Source organism: Rhipicephalus microplus, chromosome 8, assembly GCF_043290135.1.
Source record: "Rhipicephalus microplus isolate Deutch F79 chromosome 8, USDA_Rmic, whole genome shotgun sequence".
Classification (NCBI taxonomy): Eukaryota; Metazoa; Arthropoda; class Arachnida; order Ixodida; family Ixodidae; genus Rhipicephalus; species Rhipicephalus microplus.
In genome coordinates, this window is record NC_134707.1 from 8,126,494 (window position 1) to 8,149,260 (window position 22,767).

The 22,767-nt window shown below is 44.4% G+C and overlaps 1 protein-coding gene across 1 annotated transcript in view; it reads left to right on the forward strand.

Moving 5' to 3' along the window:
• Positions 1 to 7,596: 7,596 nt before the first annotated feature.
• Positions 7,597 to 22,767, forward strand: part of LOC142768792 (uncharacterized) — an 83,054-nt gene continuing 67,883 nt past the window's right edge. The window contains exon 1 of the mRNA XM_075870920.1: positions 7,597 to 8,590. Coding sequence (XP_075727035.1) covers positions 8,155 to 8,590 — 436 coding nt within the window. The 5' untranslated portion in view covers positions 7,597 to 8,154. The remainder of the gene's footprint in view (positions 8,591 to 22,767) is intronic.

The window sequence follows — 22,767 nt, forward strand, 5'->3', positions numbered from 1 at the left end:
CAGTTGCAATCAAGTCGGAACAGGACGCACATTACTAATCTGTATATTAGGCTCCCTCAAAGGGGGCATAATTACAATAATTCCTTCCCCTTACCTATTACCTAGCGAGATGTGAGACGGCTCTCCGTTCGGACTCTGCTGGAAACCATTAATGTTTCAGGCAGGTTTGGGTGGCTATAGTCACCCCCCCCCCCCCACTTTTTTTTTTCACGTTCCTTTCTACTACAAGACCAGCTGTGTCAACTTATTACCCCAGTACATGCAAAAAAAAAACATTGCTACAAGGAAATGAGTCACTCAATTGTTGGCTACTTGGCTCTCGTAAAAGGGTACTTTTCCTAAGCAAAGGAGGGCTTCGGCTCACCCCGCTACGGAAGCCAAGACCCGAGCAACAAAATGGCATTAACGTACGGCATTCAGACGTTGTCTGTAAAGTTGGCATGTGGCAGGATGTACAGGACAAACAGGGCAATGCTTTAATGACCGAGCAAGACAGTGTGCATACAACGTCAAGATTGGGAGATGATTTAGACTCCAACCAAAAGTTTTGAAGAAACCCGACGTTTCAAAACCGACTTGGTTCCTTCCTCAGGGGTGACTGCGGAGACTGGAGTTAGGCCTGTCCAGTACGTACTTCTTCTACAAAGAAACTATTTTCAGGCCGAACAGTGGAACCGCGATGGGAGCTTCCATCTCCGTCACGATGGCAAACCTGACCATGGAGTATATATAGAAGAGAAAACACTCAGCTCCTTATCGCCACGACCCAAGCTTTTTCTGCGTTATATGGGCGATTGCTTTTGCGGCATGAAGACGTCTGAAGTTGAAAACTTCGGACAACATCTAAATATCGTGCACCCAGTCATACAATTCACGGCCGAGTGTGAAAGCGGCCACTGCCTGCCCTTTCTCGACGTCCAGGTGGTAAGCAAGCGCAACGGCCTGGAGTTCTCCGTTCATAGGAAGCCAACGCACACTGGCCGCCACCTTCAATTCGATTCTTCCCCCCCAGTCTGCCACAAGGGCTCGGTTGTGACCACGCTACTCGAGGGAGCTAAGAACTTATGCTCCAATGACACGGAACGAAAGAAAGAAGAGGCCCTGGTAATTGCGGACCTCAGAAAAAAAAAACGGATACCCAAAAAACTTCATTCGAGCCGCCACCCACTGCGCAGGGCAACAGAGGATACGAAAACCCCAATCAACCTTGATTGGCAGCCCCCCGAAACGCGTGCCGATTCCATACGTTCAGAGAACCAGCGAGACGTTGGCATGGATCTTCAAGAAGGAAGGGGTTCGCATCGCGCACGTGCCTTCGTGTACGCTGGGCCGCCTCCTCCCCCGCCCGAAAGGCCGGCCGACAATGGACAGGAGCCCCGGTGTCGTTTACGAAATTCCATGCGCCGGGTGCCCCCTCTTCGCATATCGGCGAGACGAAAAACCTACCGGAACGAGTGAGACGTTGGATCACCGGATGAATTTCGAAGCGACGGCCATCCTTGAAAGCGAGCCGAACTGGAGGAGAAGGTTATTACTCGAGTCGTGGCACATACAGAGGGCAGCACATAACATCAACCGCTCTCTCGGAACCCTTCCCCCAGTGTATACACACGGACTGCGCTCCACGGCAAAACGAGAGAGAGGGGGGAGTCATTATCCGCCCCGCGAGTGCTTCGAAGACGCCGCTGCTACGTAGTCTCCGCAGTCACCCCAGAGGAAGGAACCAAGTCGGTTTCGAAACATTGGGTTTCTTCAAAACTTTTGGTTAGAGTCTAAAGCATCTCCCAGTTTCGTGCCCAACCAGACAGACTTTTGTCGAATGTTTACATTCAAGTCAACGTCAAGATTGGTTATGCTAGCCACATATACTGCGAAGATTGTAAGCGCAGTCTTCTTTTCCACGAAACACGTTCTTTGAAAAAAGCGAGAACGAAGAATGAAAAGATATTATGTAAGCATTTTTTTATCAGGAATGCCACTGATCGATGCATAAGTACGTCATCCATTCATCACATCACCTTCCCGAGAAAGAGTATTAATTTCTGAGTTACCAATGTCATGCATAGTCACACGTGCTGTCGCACATGCGCACTTATATTGCACTCCGTATAAAAGCGGCTGCAGCATTTTCAATAAACTCTGCTGAAAGTCAGCGCTCTTTCCTGACCATGTTGTTTCTTCCGCACTGTACCGACTTTAACTATACAAGCGAGCAAGCAAACGAACTTTATTCACTAAGAGCACTGACAGCTGTTGATGACAGGGCCCATTTCATTCGCAACATCGAGGCTGTACCACGTCCCCAAGGATGCTTTGAAGGGGCACATGAAAAAAAAAATTGAACCTCCAAGTCATCGAAGATACAGAAGTGAACAGACATACTTCAGCGTAGCATGCAGAAAGCCTCCTAACCCGTTCCCGAAGACGCCGGCATGGATGTAATGGACAGCGAGCTCCTGCACATGTGGGAGGCAAGATGCAGCTTGCAAGAGCGTTGTACCGGTCAAAAGCACAACCGGCGTCTCAGAAAGAGAATCGTCGCACTCCACAGAGACATGGAGGAACACGAAAACAGCTGGTTGTGCCAAGAGCAGTAGAAAGGCAAGCGAGTTTTAATAGAGCGACTATTCAGAATGTCCAAAACTCGATGCTTCCTCGTTGCAGAGGGCACAAAAACAACACAACGGCAAAATCTGCAGCACATGCTACACAGCTATACCTAGGCACAGATGCAGAGCTCCAGGACGAGCTACGCCAGACCTACCCGGGCGATGCCACTAAGACCCCATTCCCATATAGTACCAAGAGAAGGATAACATGGGCCTCGACGCATGCATAACAAGCAGAAATTCGATACCAAATCGGACAACTGAATCCCAAGTCCGCCCCGAGCCCCGCTGGTGTAATGAATAAAACACTTTGCAATTCGGTTGACGAATCCGTCACTGATCTCACAGAGTACATAAAAGAATGTTGGGGGAAAAGAAGCCATGCCCCCCCCCCCCCCCCCCCCCAATGGAAAACCACCAAAATTGTATTCATACCCAAAGCGGGTAAAAGACCACTCATGTGAAATCTCAGGCCTATCTCACTGACGTCGTGCATAAGAAGCTCATGAAAAAAAGTAGTTTCAGCGTGTCTTGTTAGACATATGGAAGACAACAAGCTCTACCCTCACACGATGCTAGGCTTTCGACCACGACTTCAGCCGCAGGACGCTATGTTGCAGCTAAAGCATCAAATCATAGACGCCGAAACGCACTCTTGATACAAAAGCCATTTCGGGTATGGACTTGCAGAAGGCATTCGATAAAGTCCTCCACAAGGTCATAGTGCACGCGCAACTTGCAACACCTGCACGTCATGCACGTCAGCCGACGAGTGTACAATTATATCAAAGATTTCCTTCCTAACCATAAAGCCATAATCGAGACCGGCGAAGCGCAATCCGAAAAAAAATTGGACTTGTCAACAAGGGAATGCCACAAGGTTCCGTGCCTTCCCTCTTCCTATATTCAATGTGGCGATGCTTGGTCTGCACTCGGAGCTGGAACGCGTCGAAGGACTTCAGCACAGTCTTTATGCGGATGACATCACCCTCTGATTTACGGGCTCACATCGAAGAAATTTTACAGCAATCGGTAAATATGGTTGAGCGACACGTGGATTCCGAGGGCCTAAATTTTTTTCCTAAAAAATTGGAGGTCGTATACTATAGACATTTTCACTCAAGGTTCTCTGGACGCTGCCATAGTCCTCTCTGGGCTGTTTTAGTGCACATGACCCCCCTCCCCCAAATTGACTGCCGAGGCTGTGACGTCGCCTTTTGTACTCTCATGCAACATCCCAGAAAGAAGGAAATCCTCCTCTCCGTAAAAAAGGTCTATATAGACCTAGAGGCAGAGGGCGCATGTACAGTCTAAAACGGCCGAACATAGCAATCTTAGCAGGGGTTACCCAATTCCTCAAGTCCAACAAATCGGAATCCTGGGCCTCCGCATATCCGAAAACGGACATAATGGGGAAGCAATAAACATACTGAATTGCAACACCTAGCAGACCATTAGACTGATCCGAAGAATAGCCAACAAGAATTACAGAATAAAAGAACACAACTCAATTGGTGCAGTTCGTACAAGCCTTCATCGTCAGCTGCATATACAGTGTGTGATCCCATAACTCGAGTTATAATCAGCGAAAAAATTAAAGATAAAATGCATAACCAAAAAGGTATATAAGCGAGCACTCGGCGTACCAATCACCACATCTATAACGAAAAGTTTGACGCACTAGGTATGCATAACAAGTTAGACGAACTTATTGAGGCTCATATGATTGCAAAATATAAACGACTCTCACAAAGCGTCTCAGGAATAACCATCATGCACAAACTGGACATCACGTACGCCGGCCAAAGTGGGGATCAACACGATATCCCAAAAGAAATCAGAGGACGCATCATAATACCACCGCTACCCAGACACATGCACCCCGAGTATCACCGGGAGTGGAGGAATGTTTGGGCGAAAAAACTAGACAAGAAGTTTCAAAACGATGTGATCTATGTGGATGTGGCGGAGTATCCGGATGGTCAACACATGACATTTGCGGTTTCAAATCTAGTGGGCCACCTGCTCGCCAGCAGTTTCATTAAACCAGTAAGGTCTGATATTTATTTATTTATTTATTTATTTATTTATTTATAACTACTGCAATCCCTGATAGGGATTTTAGCAGGTGGGTTACAGTGCATAAAAAGGATACATGGTTTACAACAACTGTACAATTCAACACAGATGAAATGGCTCTTCTTCTCGGGTATAAAAAGTTGTTACAAAAACAGAGGATTGGTATACAATGCTAATTAAGGTGGGACTCAAACAAACTTAGAGAAGGCTGTAGAACTTGTGAATTCTGAAGTTTATTTCAATCGGAAATAGTTCTGGGAAAGAAGGAATACTTATAACAGTTAGTACGTGTGCGATGGGGGGTGACTGTTAGTTGGTGTCTTTGTCTGGTCGCGTACCCAGCTGAAAATGAAATCACATTTGAAAAATCTATTTTATAATGCGCCTTGATTATTTGATAGAAACACTTCAGTCGCGATAAAAGATTCCTGTGTGCTAACGACGGTAAGTCGGCTCGTCGTAGAAGTTCGGTAACTGAAGTGCGCCCAAGTTTGTTAAATATGTAGCACGCAGCCTTCTTTTCGCTGACGAAGTGGCCATAGCGTTGGCGCTTGCATCTATGGACAGCAGCCAGTGTTGCAATCGGTGACTCTTAATACCGCAGCTCTTAATTTTGATCACGATAAGGACTCAAAAGAGTTAAAAAAATTCTGACCAACTTTCATAAAGAGAGAGCGACGTGTATGTCTCATGGACGCCCACTCAGCATTACCCTCCACTACATTCCTCATTAAATGAACAGCAGGCGACAGCATAATGCTTATTACAAACAAGCACCTTCTAAAACCCAATTGCTTACATTCATTGCTATCCTGATCTTTACTCCGACAAATGTAAGCTCTGCAATCAGCTTGAGGACCTTGCAATCAGCGTGCAGACCTCGCACATTATCTGGGCTTGTTCTAACCTCGTGAATGGGCCAAACACCAAATATTTCATCGCTTAGCGGCGGGAGACCACGCCGCTTAGCTCAAACATCCAGGACCAGCTGCAAGTGATCAGGCAAGCTGAGGATGCCGCTAGGGCCCAAGGACTCTTAGCTGACATCTAGGGGAGCGGATATAATTCTGAAAATTGCCACTCCTATTAAAGTCAAGCCTATTAATGTCTCTATTTCGATTAAAGTCATTAAAGTCTATTAAAGTCAAGCTCTCTCCAAGTCAAGCCGTTCACAAACACGTCTTGAAATAGAGCTTCAATTAGATTTTGTGACACCGAAATCCTGAATATAACATGCGATAGGAAATCCGAAATTAATCGCCTCACAAAGCCCGGCTGACTAAGTTTAAAGCTGTGAAATGCTCATAGAGCTCTGGTTCAAAACGGCAAAAAAAAAAAAAAACAGGCGAATAAGATGCGTCAGAACATATCGAGCCTCCAATCATTGAACAATATAATGAAGTGCAAGCGTACAAGACTGGGCGTGCTTGATCGTGTAGCAGGTTTGGAGAAACGCACCGCCGGGTTATGTCTGGCTTCATTGCGTCTAGAGTGCAAGGAGTGGGCTCATCATGACTGCGTGAAGGCTCACGGAGTGAATGCTGCAGGTGCTTCTACAGCGAAATTTGATTGAGTCAATTTTTTTCACTCTCTTGTTTTGCCCCGTACTGGTGCCGAAATGAGACAGCCAGTGCATTTCTATTTCTCTTCAAACCACTCCTTTGAGCTGTGGCAACATGGTCACATTTATAATACAGCGTACCTCGTACCCAAAGTAATGTTTTGGCACTGACATTCAATGGCAAGGAGAGCAATAAAAATACTATTGAATATTTATTTTAATTTTGTCGCATTTCACCCCACCCTAACCTAAAGCACAATCCGTTGGTCTACGTAGCACTATATAGGTAGGGCTACCACCATCGTGAGCACAAGCACTGCATTTATGCTTACTGGTTATCGCGTTGGTAATACTCATGTTGCTCCTGGCATCGTAGCGATACTAAACAACTGGTTATTTTTTTTAAATAATGTGAGAGTTACACATGTGTTTGCGTGTAATATTCGTACAGATGTTCAGCGTTATTTTGTAACGTTCACAATGTAGCCTTCACAAAATTCCCCATCCGCTCACCGATAAACAATTGCAGGCTAAGGCGCTGGAGTAAAGAATGGGACAAATCTGTTGACGGATTCTAAAAACTTTGCAACTGTCTTTTCGTCATGCAATAGGCTCTTTTATTGAAATCATTAGACCATTATGTAACGAGGTTCATTGATGAGGGTTCTGTCTTTGTCTTCCTTTCTTCAATATACTTAGTAAATTGTTGCACAAAGAAAGCAGTTTATTCCGGGTTCTTTTCTGAAGGAAATGGAAAGGGGGGGGGGGGGTGATTGCTGAAGGCCTTAACCGTTTTATAGGAAACACCACCCTTCACAATTTATTTTCGCTGAAACACCCACTTCCATCCGAAATATAGAGAACGCCCAGACTCATGCTCCTCCACACCCCCCAACTAGCTACGAGCCTGCCTCAAGCAATAATGTTTCACTTTCCATTCATTATGAGTAAATCTAGTCGCGCATACGTTTTCACGCCGTGCCATCACCAGATTTCGGAGGTTAGCACGCCGTCGCATCTCTTTCCGTCACGGCGTTCTGCCACACCGCATCACGCAATGACACCACTGCAAAGTAGAGAAAGGATTAGCTGAACCAGCCATCTGTCGACCACACAATTACCATGCTCCACGGCTCCATCCTGCACGTAATACGCGGGGCTCCAGAAAGCGGCAGCGGTACGGCGATGCGAGTTCAATTGGGAGAGCCCGTCGCGCCAAATCCTCCCAACAACATCAGCAGTCGCAGCGCCGGCCGCAATCGAATCGCCCGACAGAGCTGCGCCCGAGCGGGCAGCGGGAGAGCGAGAGAGGCTGGTGGAGATGGGAAAGCGCCGCACAAAAAATACTGAAGAAAAGAAAAGAGGGAGCGCGCAATTTCCCTTTCGCCTCTGTGCCCGGACCCCGCCTTCGGAAACGCCAGCGCCGCTCTCCAACAGCGCCATCCGCAACGCATTAGGCCTAGCGGTTAGGCCTAGCGCCGCCCCCTTCCGCCGATACACGCGCAGCAGCCCCGGCTTCTGCCGCGACCGGCGCTATCGCGGAATCGGCCCTTCTCCTCCCGAAGCTCGCTGCCTTTCCCCCATCCTCCGGCGCGGCAACGGACGAAACGCCGGGACAAGACCGGCGTCGAAATCTCGCAGCGCGCTAGTGAGCGTAGCTCCTGCCCCGTATCCAGTAGATGTCGTGTAACCCTACGGTAGATGGAGATTGAGGGATACACACGTTAAATTTAACAGAAGGCAGAAGATATCTTCCACAGTGTGTATTGAAACGCCACCTACGTGGCCCGTCTAGCGACGGGGCGTGTGCTCTGTGTTGAAGAGACCGACGAACCTGTGTGTATTGTAGAAAAACACGCTTTGCAACTGTGTTTCGGAGTGATTAGACCAAAAAACGGCAGCAGCATGGCGGACACGACCGTGGCTGCTGCAGCGGCCGCGGCGTCAACTGCCAAGTCCTTCTGCATTGAAGCCCTGCTCGCGCGGGACTCCGGTCGAGCGACTCCTGCGTCCAAGTCGCCCGGCAGCTGTTCCGAAGGCGACGCCGCCAGCCCGCCGCCGTCCAGCATTCCGGTCTCGGTGGCCGCCGTGGTCGCGTCTCAGGCTGCCGGAAGGCTCCTTGGGGCCATTCCGGGCTACCATCCCGTGCTCCAGGCCGGACACCCGTTGTACGGACTTCAGGCGGCCGGCGGTGGTCTGCCTGCCGGTGCGCTGCCCGGACTGTTGCCCGGAAGTGCGTTTCACCCGACGCTGACCGAGCATGGCATCAAGTCGCATGTGTCGTTAGACTGGTTGGCCAGGACTGCGGGCTTTTACCAGCGACCGGGTGATGTCATGTCAGGTTAGTTTGGGTGCTTCTTCCAATATCGAGAGAAAGACCTGTGGGTCCTCTTTGAAGTCGCCTTTCTTCAAATCGACCAGAGTGATGTAACACTATTTTGAAGCCTAGAAGCATTTTTTTTTTCATCGCGAAACACACTGGAAGTAAGGACAGGCACACAATAACATAGAGACGAGCGCTGACTTCCAGCAGTTTATTTGAGCATCCAAGACATTTATACACCTACACCTTCAAAAGATCACTGTAAAACATATCAGGCAAACAAACCTAGCTGAATTACTTTAAAAACTGGTTTAATATCATAAACCAACTAGCACCCAGAATCCTGTGAAGTACTTGTTTATATTGATTTATTGATTTATTTAGGAGTACCTTACATGCCCCTGGAGGCATTGTGTAAGGACGGTAATACATAAAAACATTTTGAACGGGTATAGTGTACAAGAAGATCAACACTTTAAGAGAACACAAATGGGAAGGCATTATGCAATGTGATTGCGTTATGCTTCCTGTTCAACAAAGAGGCAAAAAATACACACTTTCAACATGGCAGCTCATTTACACAATAAGTATTGAGTGTATTCGACAGCAGTTGTAAGCTTAAATCGCGCATAAGTAACAATAAAAGATCTGAAAAAACAAGAGTATAGTTGTGGAATGAAACAATATTTTAACAAATGTGAGTTTAGTAGACTCTTAGTTTTCTTGCTTATTCCCGGAAGCAATAGTGTTAGGAAGGTCGCTCTAAAGGCGAATGGCCTTTGGAAGAGCGGAATAGTTAAATGAGTTCGTTGTTCTGTAAATGCGCATGACGTTAAACTGATTATGTAAACGTTGTGACCTATATGGGGTAGTTTGAAGCTGTAAAAATGGTGATGGTGCGTTAGATATGTAACGAATATAACGAATACTTTCGCCGTAATTTAGCCAAGTGATATTTAGTGGGTGCATAGCTCGAGAAATGCGGGCAAGTTCACAAACATATACTCTCCTATAGAAGACGAAGTTATACGGCAAGCCTACCAAAACACTGAATATACGTTTCATGGCTGAAACGCGCAAGGAGATCATCAACTCTTGTAGGACGTCCAGCTCTACATAAAAACATGCACCTAACGCACTATAGTGTATATTTAGGGTGACTCGCTTTTTTTGTTCGTTTTTTTCCGGTACCTTGTTATGTGCCTTAGCGCAGACAAATCAGTATATGTTTAGTCCCATAGTATAGAAACTACACAAAATTCCCTTCAGGTGCGATGCGCAACTTGTTCTTAGTCGCTACGTGTTCTTCCTTTTGACTGTGTATATTTCGTGCGAATCAACTTGCTTGACAACGTACCGTAACAAGTTGTTACGCTGTGTAAGCTATGATTTGTGAATTGTACCAAGCAACGCTCACCAAATACTACAGATTCACATTGAAATCTACAATAGTAAGCAACACCTTGGCGCCATGGCATCCTGAAAAACAAATGCCTGCAGTCGTATTTCGCGCTTCATGTTGGACACACAAAATTAAATGAATCACAGCAGTCATGTTCTAACTATACATGCAACACATACTTCACTATATTACGTGGCCATGCTACGAAAATATAAAATATTTCGCTTCGATAGTCATCCTCAAGCCTATAATCTCGGTACATAACTTTGTGCAGGTTTGGTAAAGTATGCTCTTCGATATCCTAAATGTAAATTATCCTTTATTTAAAACAGGTGTCCATCTATGCCAAAAGGCAGGCCATTGGCTTCACCGTGTGCTTGCTGAATCATTTTCTTTCTATAGTTCAAAGAATCAAGACGCCAGGCATTCACTGGGGTAGGGACAAAAAAGAGCACGATATGTGGCACCAAAGTTATGAGCTGAAAAAAGTACGGAAATAGCTGATAAACCTGACATTTCACCCAACTTTATCTAGCCTATATTTTATCTCATTAAAGTGTGTATACGATTAATCGTAGTCAACGCAGAAACTCTACACTCATTTTGTAACACACACTGACAAGACTCTACTGTGGCGTTAGCAATTTGCAGTTGAATATTTGTTAAAACGTGGGTTCACGTTACTGCTGAAGACACTAATCTATCAAGAAGGCAATAAAAAAACGACAAAAATTTCATGTCACTAAGACGAAAGCTTATCACATTAAAAAAAAACACTTTCTTTGCAGGCGTGAAACGCGCTCAGTTCATATTTATACTACGAGGCGCAAATTCTCATTTTGAATTATCCGAACAGTACCTGCCCGTATATTTCGTATTGTAAATTGGTTTCATAGACACTACATTGCGTTTAATGCTACCAAATGTGACAAAAAACAAAACAAAAACATGGCGGCCACTGCGGAAGCCTCAATCAGTGCTTTATATAAGTTCATATAAGGCAGTTTATTATCGCAATTGACAATGAAGATGTGTCTGTATGGTATATAGGATTTTCCGTTCCCGAACGCTCTGTCAATGACGGCATCGATTCACTAAAAAAATCCTCTATAGTTTGACTGTTTCGCTTTTGGCTGTGTACATGGCGCTGACACGTGATGCTATGCTTTAATATTTAGGCTCGCCGTATATTTTCTATAAGCATTTCATATATTCTGTATGCAAATGGATAAGTGAAGAAATCTGGAATTAGAGAAGCATTTAAAAGCCTCATTGCACCGGAGAAATTTCCACACAAGAACTTTCCACTAACATCTCCACAATGGCATTAATTTGTATCGTTGTCGTAACACGCATCTCATGAATGAAAATTCGGCGGATCTCACGTAGCTGGGAATCGGCATTACGCGAAGCATGTGGAGGGAAGATGACCGTGTTGCATTTTTTTTATTGAGTGACACGTCATGAACTGGTGCTAAATGAATGTACAAATGTTGCACGCACGGACATCTGTTGAAGAGTTGCAGATGTTTATTATAGCGAGTTGTCTGCACTTGCACAATGATGCCAACTGGAACATGAGTATTAGTAACACCAGAAGCTGATATAAAGCGCTGATGCTCGCGAGGATGCTTGCACTGGACACTGCTACATAAATCAACTTCAGCGCATGGCAACTAACCACAATTGACGTTAACCCAACTTGGCGGCTGTACCAAATGAGCACATATGCAATGTTTATAAAATTGGGTAGGTAGCACTGCAACCACTATTGACGTTTCACGAAGATTAGCGTCTATTTGAAAAGTAGTTCCGAGACCTGGCGTAGCTTTGTGGTAGAATGCTTGATTGCCACGCAGAATGCTTGGGTTCGATACCAGCTAGGACCCTGACATTTATTCTTTGCATTTGTCGGGTCGACGCTATAGCGATGCCGGGTATTTCTTAACGCTCGCACGTTAAAATTGCCCATGTGTGTTCTCGCCATTCCTGGGTGGATACTGAGTGTCAATCACCTGTGGCACATACCCGCATACCAGCGCCACATTCCCGCCCGTGGGTATGTGCCACTGTCTGGCGGGAAGTGTTTGACGACGTACGCGAAAGGATCCTGACATTATTCATGTCTTGACCAGCGTGTCATATTCGTCAAGCCGTCTTAACCGCCCATGCTAATTTTGGTTCACGCCAAGTTAACCATGACCCTGAGAGCACCTAAACGTAAGCGGATAGATAGATAGATAGATAGATAGATAGATAGATAGATAGATAGATAGATAGATAGATAGATAGATAGATAGATAGATAGATAGATAGATAGATAGATAGATAGATAGATAGATAGATAGATAGATAGATAGATAGATAGATAGATAGATAGATAGATAGATAGATAGATAGATAGATAGATACGCTCAATGTCGCCGAAGTTCGCTAAGAAACGCTTCGCATTCAATAGTATCGACAACATTTGCGAATAGCCTGTACATTTTGATGCGGCACTTGACAGCGTGAATGGTGGAGTAATACAGGCTAACACTCTAAATCGGCTATATTGTCTGCACATATAGGAGTGCAAAGTGCTTGCGAGTATCTTTTTGGCCATTCATAAATACAGCACAACTTATTCATTATTCAGCCTCTCTGAAGTGGTAGTTTTTCTCTCTGTATGCCAAGGTGAGTAAATGAAACAACTTTATTAGGTCCGCAACAAACTGCCATGGCGGAAAAAACATTTGTAGTGGGGTGGGGGGGGGGGGGCACACGGGGTTTTGGTGCCACCCCCTACCTACTCCTCTAATTCTGTCTTTTTTATTGCCACGTAGATCGACTTTTCAGGAGCGCAGTACGCAAGTAACATAATTACTGGTGCTTAATTAGACATTACCTTCGTATAGCCATAAGAACGAGTGCAATATTTGTGAATTGGTGACTTGCTTATTAATGTTATTATTGATTACGTTTACGTAGCCTTCACATGCTGAACTATCAGTTTAGCAGCGGCTCGTTTACGCAAGTCCCGTTCCTAATTTGCGTTGATAGGAAGTTTCAAGTTATTAGAAAGAAGCGTTGGAATGGGGCGATAAATATATTACTGCTAATTATTCGTGCTGTTAGTAAAGCCTGCAAGGTGCAACAACGTATACCCTCTTAGATATAGTTTTCGCATTCAGCTACAAAATTTGGATAGTAAACAATGTTCCAGCACTTTGTAGCGTGGAGGTATCTGTGAACTCATAAACACAAACAGGACAGCTGATAATTTTGTGATAAGAACAATGTCGCATTTATAATCAAGATCAGTGATTCTTACCAACGTATATGACATCTCAAACAGAGAGGCATCTTATTTTAGAGCTACGTTTAGCCGCAGAAACTCTTCTTATTTTATTTTCCAATTGCCCGTGTAAAATACACTAGATAGACAGCCACTTGCTGCAACTTCATTTCCCCCCATTTTTGTTGCCTATTTCTAATCGTGAATAGTTGATAAGGATCAGGCAATCAGGCAATTGCGCACTGTATCTATTGAATTTGTGAGCGAAAATGTTGATCGCACTTTCTTTGATACAATTTTGATTCGGAATATCAAATTGCTCACTGAAATGACTATCGATGAGTGAGTCGCAGAAATTCATATAAGCATCTCATTTGAGGTACGTTATCTTTCCAAAACCAAGCATGCATGCTTTGTAAGGTACTTCTGTGGCAACCTGTCTACCAGATCAATGCGGTCTTCTAAATTAGATATTGCGTCAAGAAACGATGCTGTGATACGTTCGCACAAATAAAACTCCCTAAGCAGATGTATATTAGGAGCAGTGCTCTCTTAAGATTTTCGTTGCGCCGGTATAGTGCGAACAGGAATTATCATCATCATGACACGATGCGCGTTTGCTTCGTCTTTTTCGACTCCTGCTGTGCTCCAACAACGCGTGCGCCAAATTGTCCAACGTATAGAGGACAAAAAGTGTGATGGGCGAAATGTCACTAGAAATCGGGTAAAATCACGTAGCTAGTTCACACAACGCGTGTAAAATGTTGGTATAAGAAAAAAACGAAAGAGCAGATAACATCGCAAACACGGCAGCAAAAAGACCCATCAAAAACCTAGAAATATCTTCTACTAACTGTATAGCAGCATTTCGACGATCACACAACACACAATGGCAACGAAAGTGGCATAAAAACAAACTCTTTGTTATCAAACCAGTTATTGGAGAATGGAAGTCTTGCAGACACTGCAGGAACGTCTCATAGAAGTCGTTCTGCGCAGACTTCGAATCGGGCATACACACCTGACCCATAGTTACCCTCTGCGTAAGAGGCAACAACCAGCTCGGCAGTTATGGAGAATCCTGACAATAAACCATTTTCTGATCTCTGGTACAGAACAATAGATAAGGAATAAAAATGGTTTTTTTCAGCCCCTGTATATATTCACAAGTTTATTTTCCTCTTATACAGCAGTATCTGTTTCTGCATGGGGTTAAGCAGCTGAATGATAGAACAAAAAAGAAAGCGTGGCGGACACCGGCGCTGGGGGAAGGAACTTGGGCATCCCAAGGTCTCTTCGGTTGGGCTTGTCCAATGAGGGACGTCCCTGATGATTGGTCCGGACGTCCTTTTCGCTCAGCCAGCTGCTTCTCTATCCGTTTTCTTGAGAAGCTAAAAAAAAACTAAAAAATGAAAATCGAACGTAGACAGATGATGCATGCAAAAAAAAAGGGGGAAAAATAAAAATAAAGGAAAATAATCACAGGAACACGGCTTTCGTTCCGGAGTAGGCTGTCACGCACTTTGTTTGCTGGCATTCAATGCACATAACTTGCATCGTTTGCCCCAGTTGAGGCCTTTTACTGGCCTGGAGGATAATTGCTGCGGCGTTGTACTGTGGTGACACACAAAAAAAGAATTACGCAAAAATGCACATTTTAAAATGAGAAAAAAAGGCAATACGGAGATAATTACATGCCATAAAAACATTTCTAGACTCAATACTAAATAAGTACTGAACTCACTAATCGAATGAATGAACAAGTGAAGGCGTGATGTCGATGGCCGATGGTGACTGAATATGGAAACTTTGACGCAGGCAAGAAAGGGGGGCGGCAAGATACATCCAGTCAAAAGACTTTTTTTGAAAAGCAGTTCAGGCAGATCAAAGTCCGACTAATGTTCTTGCACCTAACAAGGCTAAATCCTTCTCTTTAAGGCCGATTTCCTTTGCCGCCCTTTTCGTGCTTGGACATATGAGACCCCGAGCCCCAAAAGCCAGGCCTAAAACCAAAACCTCACTCTGAGGCTTTCGCTCGTGGAGAACGGAGATAAGGGTGGTGTCCTTGTTTTGTTTCTATGTACACATCGCCTCCAAGGTCTCTGTCCTGGCATCCCAAGTGACCGCCACATCCAAAATGAATGTTTTGTCCTTGATCTCAACCACGATGTCAGGACGGAGCCTGACACCGTCATTGGTCACAAGGAGGCGGTCGGTTGAGATGCCAGCGTCAGGATGAAGTGAATGAATCTTTTTAGTAATGGCTTTGCAAATGATGTTATGCCGTGAGCAACGCACGTGGCTTGTGGATGACTTCACATCCCTGGAGAATGTGAAAAGTTGTTTCTAATGCCTTGTGGCATCGTCGGCAAAACCGGGCCGAATCATCCTTACTGTGCCGATTGGAGAGCGTCCTGGTCGGGAAGAGGTTGGTGCGCAGCCGCAAGCCCTTGCTGCGATCATCGTCGCTCATAAATATGGCATCATGCTAGAGCCACCTGTTCCCGACTGCGTGGTCTTCGAAAGCGAAAAGGCTTTTGTTAGAGTAATTTTGTTTAACATTCTCCAGATACGTTAAACGGGCCTCCTTTAGTGCCTTGTTGAGCGAAGACGCCTGTACTATTCCCGTAGGGACTCCCATCTTCTCCTCGAGTTCCCGTCAAAAACCATTCAAGGCACCCTCTAAAACAGCATCCACAATAGGTGACCTAGGCGCTGAAGTCGAGCGTAGCAATTCACTTGGACCTCGGCTGAAACGCGAGAAAGTTCCAAAACGCCTAGGCCACCTGCTTGATAAGGGGCATGAACCATGATATCTGAAAATCATAATGGAAGATGAAGTAACTTTTTAACACTTTGCCAGATACTCTTATCCAATGCAGAAGTTACAGGAAGAACTGTCAGGGAAGCAGAGGCAGCGTAGAGCAATTTGGGGACCATTACGGTGGAGATGTAACTGAGTTTTCAGAAATGGTTCAATTGGGCCGAAATAACTAGGTCTAATTGTGCTTGAATGAAATCCATCGAAGCCTTTGGAGGTTTGTTAATGCAAAGATCAAGACACAAATACCAAAAAGGTTCATTGCGGCTCTTTGGCGAGACCACGGTGTCTACCACGCGAAGCGGGGGCACAACATAGTCAAACTACTCTAGCCGGTGGGCGTCATACATCCCGCCGAAGTACTGTGTTTTGCGGGAATTCAATTGTAATCCAATCTTACTAAAATTACGCTGGGCTACCTCGAAGTTCCGGGACAGCTCCTCTGGAGTGGATGCGATCAGGATGAGATCATCAGCATAGGCCAGGGCCGATACAGTCGTTCCTTGAAGTTGATAAGCGTAGGCCGACGTGTTTAGGGTGCTCATGAGGGGATACTAAGTCAAGTTAAACAGTAATGGGAACAGTGGGTCATCACGTTTGATTCCACGCTGCATGTACCCCCGAACACCATCGGTACGGCCACGGTAGCTGTAAATCGTTGACTGGCAGTTACATAAATCTGATATTGATTAAATACAGTAGTCATGTGCCCTACCCTCTCTAAGAGAGGTGAGAAGGGCAACATGACTGACGCTATCAAAGGCTTTCCGCAAGTCAAATGAAGCATAAAAACACCGTTTTATCCCGCTTTTTATATGATAAAACCCTAAAATGGAACTGAGAAATCTCATCAGATTCCTAAAAGCTGTAAATATACTAAAATGCTTCGAGACTCTCTGGCAAAAATTTTTAGAACTTTTTTCTAGTATATTTTATGTATACATGTAAAACACCTTGGGTTCAGTGCAATATGTATTCACGGTTGCTTTTACGCCACAAAACCCGACACAACCAAGCAACATAATGTAACTCGTCACTAAAATTACATAACGTTATGCAACATCTGGTGATGTGACTAACGATCTCTTAATTTTAGCCATGAGACGGAAATAGCGCAACATCGCGTAATAGCTAGTCACGTCACGTGTTCTAGCCAAAACCACGTAACTTGTCGCGTGACTAAAAACGCTCACGTTACAGGTAGTTACGTTACGTGTCTATATAGGCAAGTGTAGCCGTACTTGTGCTGCTAGCCATATACTTGGCCTCTCTAGCAAATGCTTCGCATTATTATATAGCAAAGCTTGGCCGTCTTATCTACCCATACCAGTTCTGGTCTGCACCAAATTATGGAGGTGATCCCGTGTATGATTTTAGTAGTTTCCCGGAAACACATCGGTTTATTGGAATATATTTTTCTTGTATTTCCAAATTATGTTCGTAATAGTTTCTCGGAAACATGTCGGTCTATCGTCCGGCACGCTAAGATATATTTGATGGTGCCAGGTTTAGATCCTGCCGGTGGAAAATATTTTATCGTCCATGTTCCTTTCGTTTAATTTACATTACAATTATTCCAGATAACCGTTCCCTATACTTGGCAACGTTGTCTGTTAGTTGTGAGAAAACTTGCTACTATTGTTTTATCTGTCCAACTTGAATAATTTTTCAGAAATACGTCATTTAGAAATTAGCTATAGTCTGAGCCTTAACTTCTCTTTACGAAGCAAGGGTTATCAGTTTTCTTTTTTCCGAGGAAAAAAAACTCTGCAGATACAACTTTTAAGAATCTATTTCATGCGAAGCAGTCGGCTAGTGATTGTCCATGTGGGATTTTTTCTGGCTTTGAACGAAGTGCTACAGAATGAATCGACCTGTTTTTCTAAGTGCGGTAGCTGCGTGCGCATTGTGGGCTTACTGGGAATGCCCACTACACTGGCATTTAAATGGTAACTTATGAGCTGACTTGACGTCAGCACTCGCGTTAGATCACATGAAAGCACAGCATTCATGTTATCGAAATGGTCACTTTACGGAGCGATGATGTGAATTTCAAATTGAACTTTCGTTAGCGCTTTCCTCCGTCGAGCAACGCTTGAATATAGCTTGCTCAATTATATCAATACAAATGGAATAATAATGAGACTGCTATAAAACTGGAACCAAAGTTACATTCCCAATAGACTTGACCCGGATGTGATGCGTGTTTTATATGGAAGTGCATACGTAATGTTTATTCCTTTGTTTCAAAATTAGATAGCCAGCATTGCAACCACAACATGACGTTGAACTGACATTAAGCCAGCATAGGGGTCTTTTTCTTTCTTGTAAAGTAGTTCTAAGACCTAGCGTGGCTCTTTGATAAAATATCACTGCCACGCAGAATACTTGTGTTAGAGAAGTACTGGGACACCAATCTTCATTCTTTGAGCCCCACCGCGGTGGTCTAGTGGCTAAAGTATACTTGGCTGCTGACCCGCAGGTCGCGGGATCTAATCCCGGCTGCGGCCGCTGCATTTCCAATGGAGGCAGAAATCCCCGTCTTTTAATAATTTAGAATCGTGGCATAGCCACTTATTGGCGAGAGTCTGATCCTGGTGCGTTAATAGGTCCCTGTTTGTGTAATGCCCCTTCAAAGGCGCCCACCACTTGTGTGTTCCTCTTTGAAGCGCGGCGTTTACGTCGGCGGCAGCCGTAATACCCGCCAGAACCTCAAAAAGAGTAGATATGCGAAGGAAGTTCTTGTTTAAAACAGTTTCAAATAGATTGTCTACAAAAGGACTGCCTAAACGGGGTAGCCTAGCAAGACTCTTGAGGTGAAGTGCCTGTGAGACTCTCTGAAGTTGGAGAACACCCAGCCCCCCAGATTTAGCCGGTAACCAAATGTGCAGGTTGCGAAACCCCCCTGGCAGGCGTAAAGACTGTTTAACCCACTTTCATAGGATTCCATCAAGCCTAGTGGACTGGGAAGAAACATCGAGTGTTGGAGGAAGCATATAGGAATATGGGCACTACCAGTTGCCTAAGACAGTTTACTTTCTGGAAAGGTTTTAAGGAAGCTTTGGAGAGTAAGTCCAAGAGTCGAAAAGCCTTTTCAGAATCGACCCTTGGATTCTTATTGACATAAAGATTGATGCCCAGGTATCTGATTGGTTCATCTCTATCCTTAGGAGACAGGAGGTGACCAGCTATATTCAGAGGAGGAATGGCGTAAATGAAGCCTTTGTTTTGATGGCAAGGCCGCCATCCAAAATATTGTGACTTAGAGAGATTGATTTGAAGGTGAACATTGTTAAGAAAGGAAACGGTTTGATCAACTAGGAGTTGGAGGCCTTCGAGTGTGTCGGACATAAGTAGCATGTCATCGGCAAAAGCCATTGCCGCTAAGGACACTTCTCCCAGAGGAACCCCAACACCTAAGTCGTTAAGCTGAAAGAGCAGGGGATCGAGAATACAGTTGAACAAGAAAGAAGACAGAGGATCTCCTTGTTTAATACCTCGTCTGAGGGGGACCCGGATATGATCGGTTTCACCATTGATTGAATAAGTTGTAGTACAGTTAACATACAGCTGCTTAATGAGGTTTGGGTGCACGTTAAAGAACCCGAGATGGTGGAAATTCGCGGAGCACTCCACTACGGCGTCTGTGGTAATCATATGGTGGTTTTGGGACGTTAAACCCCGCATATCAGTCTAATCTTTATTCTTTGAATTAATCTGCTCAACGTTGTCAATTCGGTTTTTATTAACTATCTCGCATTTAAATTTATTACCATTGCATGTTCTCTAAGTTCCTGAGTCGACAGATATAAACTGTAAATCACCCGTGGCTTATAACCGCATGCCACGTCCTGTGCTTCACGGGAATGTGCCACACGTGTCTGGAGGAAAGGTTTTCACTATATACGTATGCGACAAAATTTTTACGCTATTCACGTCTTGGCCAGACAGCCAGATTCATCGAACCGTCTTACCCACCCGTACCGGTTTCGATATACACCCAGTTAAGGAGGTGATCAGGTTAATTTTGCTTACATGCTCCACTTACTTTCCTCATATTTATTGAACTCCCGGAAACACATGGGTCTACTGGAATAACATACAGAACGTTGCATTAGTGATATCGTCTATAAATGCTTTTTTTTCATTGGCAGGGCTGTCATCTAAGGTTTGCCCTTTGTATTGCTTCCACATACGTAGACACAATGTTTATAGCAAAGAAAAATGAAGGTCCCAAATGTTCACTAAAATGTGACCAACGTCGCCGAAATTTCATCTTGAGCTTGCCCCAATTGAAGTTGCCGAGCGACAAGCATTGGTGCTCGGCACGATGATATTGTGGGAACATTGTGTGTGAGCCTTTTCACTAATAACATCAACACTCGCTCTCTTCTCCTTTATTACTTCTGTGGTTCGTGAGGTTGAGCCAAGCACACACACGCACACTCTGCTGGGGAATGCTGTTGCCGCTTTCTAGAAGGCTCTTGTCGAAACATTTCCTCCAGCGACGTTTCCTGCTCAAAGATTTTATCATTAAGATAGCACTTTTGTGGACACTCTCGACAAATTTTGGCCGTCGCCGTCATATCCCAGATATGTACATGTACATATATATGTATATGTCATATATGTAGAAGAGAAAAAAAATAACACAGGGTACACTTGACGTCAGACAAAACCACCTGCCATGAGACAGAGGGGTCATTCCACGTGTCGTAGTTTTAAAAATGAAAAAAAAAAAACGTGGAATATCCACGGGGGAATTATGATGAGTGGGTGCCACTCCAGAGGTACGTCTTCCATGAATTTCGCCCAATAGATCATCAAAGACATGACAAACACTGTATAAATTTATGCTATATCCACGAAGTGGATGATGATGATGCTTGCTCTGTCCACCCGTCTATCTCACTCACACTAGCGCTCCTTGCTGAGTTAGTCATAGAACCAGGTGGTCACGTACCAAGATATGCAAGAGATGTGCTGACCCACGGCTTTAGAAGCTTCGCCTCTAAAATCAAACAGCATCGGCTTCGGTGTTGTGCCAATTTGCAGCGAGTTCCTCAAATACAAACATTCAACAACTACGACAGTTCTTAGTTTACACGCTCATTATCGAGCGTCATTCTTTTGTGCTGCAGCACCGTGCTGAAAGTATCGAACTGCTTGTCGTTTCTTGCTATCGCATTCATTGCTTCATACCTTATAGTGCCTTCAACAAGTTCCTCATAGAAGAGCTGGATATACGATGCAGCAATACACATGCAACATTGTCTGCTCTCGACAGCAAATGAAGGACGCGTCAGTAAAAAATTCGGCAGATACGAACTTGAGAATCGACGTTATGCGTAGAAAAGGTGGCCGTGTTGCAATTTTTTTATTTAGTGACATGTCATGAAAAGACGCTAAATGTATGTACAAATTTTCCACGTACAGACTTATTTTGAAGAGTTACAGATGTTTTTATAACCGGTTGTATGCACTTGCGCAACGACGCCAACAGGGACATGCGTATTAGCAACACCAGAGGCTGACATGAAGCGCTGATGCTCGCGAGGATGCTTGCCCTAGACACTGCTACACAAATCAACTTCAGCGCATGGTAACTAACCCCAACTGACGTTAGCCCGACGTGAAGGCTGTATCAAGGGAGTACATATGTAATATTTATAAAATTGGGTATAGCCAGCACTGCAACCACTATTGATATTTCTCAAAGATTAGCGTCAATTTCAAAATTAGTTCCGAGACCTGGCGTAGCCCTGTGGTAGAATGCTTGATTGCCACGCAGAATGCTTGGGTTCGATTCCTGCTGGGACCCTGACATTTATTCTTTGCATTCGTCGGGTCGACGCTATAGCGATGCCGGGTATTTCCTGAACGCTCGCACGTTAAAATTGCCCATGTATGTTCTCGTCGTTCCTGGGTGGATACTAAGTGTCGATCACCTGTGGCACATATCCGCATACCAGCGGCACATACCCGCCCGTGGGTATGTGCCACTGTCTGGTGGAAAGCGTTTGACGACGTTCGCGACGGGAGTGTGACATTATGAATGTCTTGACCAGCGCGTCATTATCGTCAAACAATCTTACCTTCCCATGCTAATTTTGGTTCACGCCAAGTTAACCATGACCATGAGTCGCCGAAGTTCGCTATGAATTGCTTCGCATTTAGAACAATCAAGACGGCTGTATACCTTATAGTGGTGCGTAAACTGATGAGTAAGTGTAAAGGTGGACTGTCGTTTCTTTTCATTGATGATATATAAGGACATGTTAGCGCACAAGTGCCGGCCATTCTTTACCCCTTGAGTGCATGCGAACACATTTCTTAAACAGAAAACAGAACACCCGAACACACAGAACAGCACAAACGCAAAGACAAGTAAATGCTCTAAAGTTAATGAATAATGTCTCATGATGTCCCTAGTTAACATCGTCATGGTTTCTCTTCCATTTTCATTTTCTTTTCTGCATTTATCGTTCTTTTTCCCGCTCTCTCTGTTTTCTCTCCATTTCTATAGAATTCTATTTTTTATCCTATTTATATTTTTATCTTTTTCTTATCTTTATCTCTTCTATATTTTTATCTTTTTGTTATCTTTTTCTTATCTTTACCTATTCTATATTTTTATCTTTTTGTTATCTTTTTCTTATCTTTACCTCTTCTATATTTTTATCTTTTTGTTATCT